General features: G+C 35.2%; 3 protein-coding genes across 3 annotated transcripts; 2 read left to right on the top strand and 1 right to left on the bottom strand.

The window, feature by feature from the left end:
* On the top strand, positions 2–2,546 carry LOC107644187 (the record flags this gene model as incomplete). Its single annotated transcript, XM_021115884.1, is given in 5 exon segments — positions 2–266; positions 375–518; positions 938–1,178; positions 1,281–1,781; positions 1,890–2,546. Coding segments are annotated over 5 exon segments (1,585 nt in total), but the record flags the coding sequence as incomplete, so codon positions are not given.
* LOC107644100 (succinate dehydrogenase assembly factor 1, mitochondrial) lies at positions 5,820–6,877 on the top strand. The gene has a single exon (XM_016347934.2). The coding sequence runs from the start codon at positions 5,860–5,862 to the stop codon at positions 6,145–6,147; it is 288 nt and encodes a 95-aa protein (XP_016203420.1). The 5' UTR covers positions 5,820–5,859; the 3' UTR covers positions 6,148–6,877.
* LOC107643934 (spermidine coumaroyl-CoA acyltransferase-like) lies at positions 7,011–8,877 on the bottom strand. The gene has a single exon (XM_016347726.2). It carries the CDS (start codon positions 8,722–8,724, stop codon positions 7,303–7,305), a length of 1,422 nt encoding a protein of 473 aa, XP_016203212.1. The 5' UTR covers positions 8,725–8,877; the 3' UTR covers positions 7,011–7,302.

The following is a 10,481-nucleotide window of genomic DNA, read 5'->3' as shown; positions in this document are numbered from 1 at the left end:
ACTATTTTTTAAATCTACAAAAGGGGGTACTACCTGAAACACTTGGTCGGTTGCCAAAGGGGCAGCAGGCAACCACATTGCTTGAACTCATGACAATTAGGGCATTTCACAGCAAGATACTGCGTTGTTACAGCCTTGGTACAGCAATTGGTTTTCGCATACGGCGAGGTGTATTAACAGATATTCCTGCCATTTTAGTATTTGTGTCGAGGAAAGTTCACAAACAATGGCTCAGCCCAATCCAATGTCTACCCACTGCTCTTGAGGTTGTTGACAATATTTAATCTGAATCTACCCTAACTTTGTTAGATATTTAGTAATTATTTGTTCTCTAATGCCTAGTGCAGCACTTAAATGTTTAATATGTAAATCAGGGGCCTGGTGGAGTATGGTGTGATGTAGATGTGGTGGAATTCTCTTATTTTGGTGCCCCAGAGCCAGTTCCAAAGGAACAGCTGTATACAGAGATTGTAGATGACTTGCGTGGGGGTGACCCTTGCATTGGTTCAGGATCTCAGGTGTTTCTTTGTTCCAATTTAAAATAGGTTACTTTTGATTCATTTTATATTGTGTAGATTTAATGACGAAAGAAGGCTTTTTGGTCTGATAATGATGTCATGATAGGGTAACCATTGTTACTGTCCTTTTATCGGTTTGCCAATTATGATGTTCATTCTAATGTGGTTCTGTTGCCAAGAAAGCCTTTTCTACATGATTCTAACTCTGTTGGTTGTATGTTGTGATTTCAACTAGTATTGTAATTGTTCTCTATGGTCACCTCTGAAGTTTAATATCCAGATGTGTGGACCTTCTATAGTCCTCGATTTCATTCTTCATCATTTTATTGTATCTATTACTTTTCCGGAACCATAATGGTATCAAAATTCCTGTATTCATGAATCAGTTGAATTTCTAATTGCTTACTTCCTTCATACAGGTGGCAAGCCAGGAGACATATGGAACTTTGGGTGCCATTGTTAGGAGCCAAACAGGTAGTCGGCAGGTTGGTTTTCTCACAAATCGACATGTCGCAGTTGACCTGGATTATCCGAATCAAAAGATGTTTCATCCTCTTCCACCCACCTTGGGGCCTGGGGTTTACCTTGGTGCAGTAGAGCGAGCAACTTCATTTATAACAGATGAACTTTGGTATGGCATATTTGCTGGAATAAACCCAGGTAACATAGTTTTATAGGTCTGATAAATTCTGTTGCACCGACTCACATTTCCCCATGCGTAGTCAACTAGTCATCCTTCATCACGGTGTGTTTCTCTTGCAGAGACTTTTGTGAGAGCCGATGGCGCATTTATTCCTTTTGCCGATGACTTTGACATGTCCACTGTTACTACTGTAGTGAGAGGCGTTGGAGATATTGGTGATGTAAAAATTATTGACCTACAGGCACCAATTAGTAGCCTTATTGGAAAACAGGTGGTGAAGGTCGGAAGAAGTTCCGGCTTGACTACAGGCATTGTTTTGGCTTATGCCTTAGAGTATAATGACGAAAAAGGAATATGCTTTCTAACAGATTTTCTTGTGGTTGGCGAGAACCAGCAAACGTTTGACCTCGAAGGAGACAGCGGAAGTCTCATCATGTTAAAGGGTGACAATAGCGAGAAACCACGACCAATTGGGATCATATGGGGAGGAACGGCTAATAGGGGCCGCCTTAAGTTGAAAATTGGACAACCTCCTGAGAATTGGACTAGTGGGGTTGATCTAGGCCGTCTTCTCAATCTACTTGAACTCGATTTGATAACAACAGATGAAGGACTAAGAGGTTTGTCAAATTTTTCTCAGAATGATCTGTTTTTTTTGTTACTCTTTTCTGTCATTCAGATCTTGTGTTATAAATCCTGATTCTGTTTATTCTGCTGTCACATATTAGTGGCGGTGCAAGAACAAAGAGCTGCTTCTGCAACCGCGATTGGCTCTACAGTTGGCGACTCATCAACCCCCGATGCTATGCTTCTGAAAGATAAATCCGAAGATAAGTACGAGTCACTTGGTCTTCAGATTCAGTCCATTCCCTTAGGAGTTGAGACTAGCAACCAAGACATGAAACCGTCGAATATGGAGACTGAATTTCAGTTAGAAGATGGGATCAAGGTAGCTCCCAGTATCGAACACCAGTTCATCCCGAGTTTCATGAGCCGGTCTCCACTGCACAAGAACAGCATGCAGGAGCGGGCAGCGACCGAGAATTTGTCCTCGTTGAGGAGTGGCTGCGACGAAGATTTATGCGTTTCACTGCATCTTGGTGATAACGAAGCAAAGAGAAGGCGTTCTGAAGCATCAACTAGCACTGAGGAAGCTCAGTGAAGTAGATTATTTACATGAGCTGGATGAATCTGCTTGTTAAAAGATTCAATCATTTTTAATTAGTCCCTTTTTTTTCACCGGGTAACGTGTTGTTTGTAACAGTTATGATACTGTATTTTATGCTTAGAAGCTGAGACAATGAGCAATGATCTTTGTGGAGTTCGCTGTCTATGAAGTGAATCTGTGGTTAGAGACAGAGAAGAAAAGTTTGCCTTGGTGTCTAGTTGATAGCTTTCCAACTCCTCCTTTTTCTAAAAGAAGGAAAAGAAAAAAAATCTGAAGATCATATTTCCATTCAAATAACTCAAACATATTACATTTCACGTATGATTAAATTCTGATCTAACAGAAAATCACAGTTAACCCTTGATGCCTACAATAAATAAAAAAATTCCTATTACAAACTATAAAAAAATATAATTAATATTAGAATTTAATTTGGATGGATCGGTCATTCAATCAAATTCATGTGTTTAAATTAATTTTTAGATAATAAATTTAAAAATTAATTATTTTTACTCACATGACAATATACAAATAATTGTTTTGTATACAAATTTTTTATACTAATAGTATATAAGAATTAAATTCTTAATATCAAAAAACTAATTCAAATTATTTTTGCGTATTTCTTTTAATATAAATTCATTGATATCTCATATCTATATAAATCCTTGTTTAAAAAATCAATATAAATTTGAAACAAAAGGGAAAAAAATAAAATAACATAAGAAATTAGGGGTATACATAGTTCGGCCCGACTCGAAGGCTTGGCCCATATCCAAACACTTTAGGGGCTAATTTAGTGTGATTTCATCGGGTTTAGGGTCGAGTAAGAGTATCAAAAATAGACTTAGTCATTATTTAGGGCTGGGTTCGGGTCAAGGCGAACCCGGTTTCACCCATTCTATAGAGGATTAAAAAAGGTATATATGTTTTAAATTAATTCCAATATTATGTTATATTAATTATAAGTTTATTGTTTTATTTTTAATTACAGATAATTAAATTAAAAAATATATCAAAAGAAGCATAAAATTAGAATTTATGGACAAATTTAAATTCAAAAATATATATCAACTTCTCGATAACAAGTACATTTTTTTCTTCTTTATAAATAAGTGTATCATCATTTTTTGACATATAATTTATCAAGATTCGAACTTCACCGATTTAGATTCAATTTTAGCGTGTGACCTGAAAGTAGTATGATTTTATTGAATTTAAAGCCGAGTAAAAATTTTAAAAATAGATCCGATCATTATTATTTAGAGTCGGATCCAAATCAAAGACGAACTCGACTTCACCTCACCATATCCAACCCTACAACAAATAAAAACAAATCACATTTAAAAGTGAACATAAATTCATGAAAAGAAAAACGCAATAACCATTAACTACCCTTATCTCGCCGCATAAGTGTACCCGCCCTGCGCCAAATGAAAAATTGAAAACTCTTGAATTGCTCTAAACCATTCCTTTTTGCCATTCTAGCTACCGCCACAAAAAGAGAGCGACAAAATTCACCTATCTCTGCCAGAATTCAATGCAGGTCTTTGCATAACGGAATCACCAGCTGTCGCCATTGTTGAAAAGGAAGCATTGCTCTTGTCGCCACCGCCGAAGGAGATCCGCCGCTCCTTTTTGCTTGGTTCAACAAAATCGCAGGTTCTTAATCTCTTCCTTGGTTGTTTTTTGCCGTTACTTGAATATGATAGTGAAGGAAAAGAGCCTTCTGTAAATTTGATTATATTTTTAGACAACCAAAAAAGCAGAAATTAGGATGACGAAATCGGAAACTAGGTTTAATTAATTATGTGATTTGGATTTTTCTTGTGAGTTTGGAAGTGCTTTTGTGGTTAATTGATGGGTAAACTGAGTCTCAGTCTTGCCTTACTAGCTGCATTTTTTTAATTCGTTGAGGAAAATACTGCACGTCTGAATGTTTCTGAAGCTTGGGAATAGACTTCTCAAATGGATTAAGTTGATTTATTGTGGCTTGGAATTGGTTGTTGTTGGATCTGAATTGAGGTTAAGGGCACTCTTTTATATGTTATGATGAAAATAGCAAGTCGAGTTTGAGCGAGAATGGCAGAAGTTTGAGTCTGCTTCAAGTTTAAAGGCATTGCTTGGCGAGCCAATCAACAATTTGATGAAATTGGAGAATCTGAGCAGATCGGAGTTTGTGATTGGTTAATCGTGTATTAGGATTGAAAAGGGTAGGTTGGATCCTTAATTTAGTGTTCCCAAAGGTCTGGAATCAACTTGAGTTAGTAGGTTGTTAAACAGTGTTGTTCAAGTTCTGGTTTCTCCGCAGAATTAAGTGCAGGGACAGCAACTTGTGGAACCTATATCTCGCTGCACAGACCACATTTCTGTGTGGGACCAAATTTGGGTGAAAGCTAGTTGTGTCTAGTGTATGGTCACCAAATTCGGGAGTATTTCAATCTCTGTAAGATTAGATTTGAGTTTTGGAAGAAGAACTGCCAGACTTGATTCTGAATTTCTTCAATAATGGGACAGCTAACTGCTAAAATTTATAATTAAGTCTATAAAGCTTGAAAACATACGAGACTAAAACAAGTGTGAATTTTAGTACCTCTAGTTGTCCCCACCAAATTTTAGCTCATTTAGAGGTCTTTAGAATTTATGGTGATTTTTGGAAGAAAGTGACAGTGCAGTTTTTCTGCTGCAGGGCAGTTTCAGTAATTTCCCTTTATCTAAATATGTAGCACCTAAAAATTCACGATTCTTGAATCGTTGGCAAGCTTGTTTGAATACGGAGGTGTTGATATGAAAGTTTGCACATTCTCGATGTCGTTTGCCCTGGTTTCATTAGCAAGTTTCTCGTGCATTAGCGGTTAAATGCCCGTTTTTACTCTGATGTGTATAAGTTCGATTTGAGTTGGCCTTAGTAATTCTGATATTTTGATGTTACTTTGGTGATTAGAGGCTGTTAAGAGATTTGGGGATGAGTCTTAGGCCTAGTGACAAGAGTTTGCTGTTAAGAGGTTGTTCACTAAAAGTACCATTTGGTCAATGTCAGTTCGCTGGACTTTTCTTGTAATTTTGAAATGCTTTTGAAGCTGCTAGTTATTCCCGTTCTCACTCTCAATCTAGTTGTGCCCACCAAGCCCATCCAAATCTAACCCAAAATCTCGCAAATACTGCACTGTCTTAACCTCAATTGACACCCTTCAATTTCAATTTTAATTTCTTTGTTCTCTTCCTCTTGGAATCCTAATCAGTAGCCACAGTCCTACTCCTATACTCACTAGTCGCTCCAATTGCATTTTACTTCTGCCATTGTTGCTGGTGCTCTCCACTGCGTTGCTGTCTGTTGGTGTTCATTTTTCGAACTCTCCGTAGTCCTATGCTCATTATCCACTCTTTGATGTAACGTTGCCCACAACAAGGGTGGACCAACGAATGCCAGCTGTTGTTTCTTTACTGTTGATGCTGTGAACTAATAAGGATTGTTCTTCTTTCTTGACAGAACTGAATTCAACAACTTAGCTATTGTCAGACACGACAAGATGCGAGTTCAGAGACTTTCAGGAATGCAGAAGCAAGTGCTCAGCTTATATAGAGGATTTCTTCGTGTCGCCCGATCCAAATCTGATAAAGAACGACACAAGATAGAGTCGATAATATCAGAAGAGTTCCGCCGAAATTCCACGGAAGTAGACCGGAAGAATTTTCAATACATTGAGTACTTACTCCGTCGTGGCAAGAAACAGCTTGATCAGCTTAGAAGCCCTGGCACCACTGGGTTAACTTCATTAGAAGTTGATTTGTCTAGAACCAACAAGACTAACTCTTAAAGTAAGGATTAGAATGCATGTCATTTGTTATTACCAAAGAAATATATTTGTAATCATGTTTTAACATCATATACTAATTTTAACAAAATATTTAATTGTAATTTCATGCTATAGATTTGCACATATTAATTACCAAAATATTTAATGGTAATTTCATGCTATAAATTGTTTGCACATTAGACACTTTCCCAAACTTTAAAGGCCCATGCAAATGCTTAGCTTGAAGCTATACTAGGATACTTATATAATTAATTGTATATCAAATTTCATAATTAGAAATGTTACAAAGCCAATGATTTTTGGCCAGTAGTGAACTAATATACTAGATTTTTTTTATATTTTATTAGTTTTTTACACACGCATATACACATAATTTAATATCATTTGTACTCATATTATACGGTCTGTAGTCTGTACACAGATTGATAGAGAAAAGAAGCATTATTGTTGATATTGTTAATACCATGCAAGGTTATCCTCCTATGGATATTGGCTCTTTATATCTTAGGGAGGTTTGTGATATTCTCGCTCTTGGAATATTTTCTCTTGATTTTAGATCTCCGGTTCCATAACCCAAGAAAGTGGTGTTGTGAGGAGAATTCATTTTCTCGGTTATGGCTTGAGATTAATGGTGTTCAACCTTGAAGGCTATTACTGGAATTTGGTGTTCATGTGTTGATTTTGATGAAAAATAGCTTCTAGAAGGTTCCTTGCTGTTAAAGCATGCTTTTTTTGAATATGGGTGAATTTTCTTATGTGGTTAGGGTTCTTGAAAGCTCGGTATGGCCTTCAGAGCCCTTATCTCTTTTAAGCCACAAGGTGTTTCAGCCTTGTCGTCTTGATGTATGCAAGCAATTCTAATGTAGCTCTTGATAAGATATTGAACTTTTATTCCAGACAAAAAGTATTACAAACGTTCAAGGCAACATTAGGAAGAAGAAAAGACCCACAATCACTAGCACGAATCAAACATGAAACACATTTGATTATCATAATTATATATGTATTTATTTTACATTATAGACATCACACCATCAATTTATTTATTATTATTTATCACTAGATGAGAGGTGATTGTAGACACCATAGATTTTGCATGCATGATGAACACACCAAGCACCCTTTATTATTGTTGTTGTTGTTGTTGCCCATAATCTATGGTTTAACAAGCATGAGAGCTTCCATCTCCTCCTTGAACATGGGCATAGCATCATTAGGTAGAGAAACAAAGATTCTAACACCTCCATTCATTGAAGGATCCAAGTCACTAGGAGGTGAAAAAATGCACACTCCAACTGTCCCAAACATGTTGCATGGTGCCGGTACCATGTTCACTGGCTTAGCCCACCCTTTGTTCATGTTTTCCAACATACCCAAGTGCATCCAACTAGACAAAACCATAGATGCACCGATACCTTGATAATCAAAGTGCTCTATTTTTGTCTCTTTTGTGTCAATAGCATTCCTAATATACTCCTTTGAGAAACCAAGCTTCTTAGTCTCTTTGATCATCTTCACCACATGTGAGAGTGGCTTTTCATTGAGTTCCTTTACTGTTAGCACAACTTTTGGGTCCACAAAAGCATTCCCATAATACCCTTCAGGCAAAGGAGGAATCAAGGAGTGATTCCTTCTTAACCCTACAACAATAGCCAATGAAGTTTTTCCATCATAGTTGAGTTTCAAAGCTCTAGTTCTTGACCTCCAAACATAAGCACCAAGGGCTTCAAAACTTGTAAAGCTTTCACCCTCCAAAGAGTAATCAATATTATTGCTATAACTTATTTCCTTCAATAAACTCTTTTTGAGTCTTTTTATGCTCTCACTATCCACCTTAAAACATTCATGCACGAGAGTTTTGGTGGGCAAGTAAGGTGAAACCGCGGCCGACGCCTCATCCATGGGACTTAGCAATGGATGTTCAGTAATTGACCCATTTAGCCTTTCCCTCTCCCACACAGGTTTCACAGATGGCTCGCTTTTTCCGCTCGCGAGTTCAGCCATGGCTTGAAAGAATTGAGATCCTCCAATTCCATCAAAAACAGCATGTGATGCGCCTATTCCAACTGTGAACCCGCCACAGAGAAACTTGGTCACCTTTATTCCCAAGGGATATTGGTAACCATTTTCATCATCATCTTCATGAAAAGGATTATCAAAAGCCAAGTGTTTTGCATTTTCAGTGTCACTACCATCAAGGTAGTGAAGGCAAGAAAGCTTGCAATTTGCAATGGATTCCACAAATGGAACTCCATATGCATTGCAATGGATTCTAAGTTTCCCATCAGCATGTTTTACAAGCCTTCCAGCAAGAGGGTAGTAATAGAACAAAGCCTTGGAGAGTGCTTCTTTGATCACAAGTGCAGGGTCATTTTGGGCATTTTGAGGATCATCAATAAGAATAGTGTTATTTGGTGGTTTAAATATGTGAATGGTTTGACATAGACTATTAAGTTCTGGTCTATTATCAATTGTGGATAGAGAGATTACAGATGAAGGAGTTGGTTTTGATGGCTTTACAAAGATAACATCTTCCATGCTAACCTTAAGGTCAAGGAATGGTTTTTCATATCCCATAGAGATAGAATATATTTAGTTGTTTTGTATGTGTTACACTATGTGTGAGTTTGAGATGGGTAGGATAATATATGGCCAATGCTTCTTCATGTATTTATAGAATTTGCGTTGTATGTGCATGTGTGTGTGAGAGAGAACTTACTAATAATGAACAAGAATGGAAGATGTTGATAATCTTAAAACATGGTTATTTAAATTGTTTGATCTTCTAAAGCTTTATTCTAATATATTAAACACATGAGAACACAATTGTTTTTTTTCTTTCTTATCCTTCATTTTAAATGCTTTGTAACCTTTGGTAATAACAATGGTTTAACCCAACATATAGGACTGTAAGTAGATCAAGTTAGATTATAATTTAGTTCAAGTTTGATTCTTTAGGGTAGCGTTTGGTGGAGAGACAGAGACGAAAAGACTGAGATTGAGAGACAGAGACTAAGAGACAGAGATTGAAATAAATTTCAATATTCTGTTTGGTGCAAAATTGGAGACATAAATTGAAACAAAAATAAAACTCTAATTTAATTTCCACAAAGGGCAAAATTGAAATTAATTAATTGAAATGAGGGTATTTTAAGTATAAAATGTTATTAAAATTTTAGTCTTCATCTCTAAAAATTTTAGTCCTCTGTGTCTCCACTTTTTGGAGGTACTGAAATACTGAAATTTTAGAAACAGACAAAAATTTTAGTACCAGTCTCTGAATCAACAAATATGATACTAAGTCTCAGTCTCTCAATCTCTGTCTCAATACCTCAAAACAAACGCTATCTAACAATTTGATAAACCAATGAGTTCATGAATTTATGAGCCAAGCTTAATATGAATTTGAGCTTATATATATTATGTATTTTTATTTTTAATTTGTAATAATAATTTTGTTAAATTATTTATAATAGAAGACAATAACATTCTATATATTAATGATTTGAATAAAGTATTATATTAATCTCTAACATTTGAAATAAGTCCTAATTTCATTCCTAATATTTGAAACGTTTTATTTTTATTCTTAAATATTTATATCATATATTTTAATCTTCTGATCAAAATAACAAAATTCTTTCAAAAATACTTTCATCCATTATGATTTTCCGAAAATCGTAATTATATGGTCACAATGGTTGTTATAGTAATTTGAGAGCAAACGCAACAGAATAATAAGAAAAAGAGATAAAGATAAACAGAAAAACGTATTTCTGAAAGAAAAAAATTTTAATTGACCAAAGAACAAAAATAAGACGAAATGAAATATTTAAGATAAAAATCAATCATCATTGCTCTAAAATCTAAGAAAAAATATTTATATTGGTGATCATTGTAGGATTGATTTTACTTACTCGTTTAAACTTTTTTGGACTAAATAAAATAGTTTAATATGTTAAGAATCAAACTATAATTTAGCCCAAATATTTAAGATTAATTTTAGCTAACATATATTTTAATGGCACAACTTAAAATTATTATTAGTAAAATGTTTTAAATTTTTTATTTTAATAAAGGTTAAATTATATAGTTGGTCCATACACTTTCAGTGAAATTGCAAATTGGTCCCTACACTTGAAAAGTTTGTAATTGGATCTCTAAAGAAAATTAAAATTTGCAATTTAGTCCCTGTTGGTCAAAAAGTGTTGATTTAACAGAATATTTTCAGAATATGTTGAGAATATTCTGTTAAAATAGAGAATATACTGAGAATATTCTGTTAAATTAAGCACTTTTTGAACGACGGAGACTAAATTACAAATTTTAATTAT

The sequence above is a fragment of the Arachis ipaensis genome, chromosome B01 (genome assembly GCF_000816755.2).
Source record: "Arachis ipaensis cultivar K30076 chromosome B01, Araip1.1, whole genome shotgun sequence".
NCBI lineage: Eukaryota > Viridiplantae > Streptophyta > Magnoliopsida > Fabales > Fabaceae > Arachis > Arachis ipaensis.
This window is presented reverse-complemented; position numbering and strand designations above follow the sequence as displayed.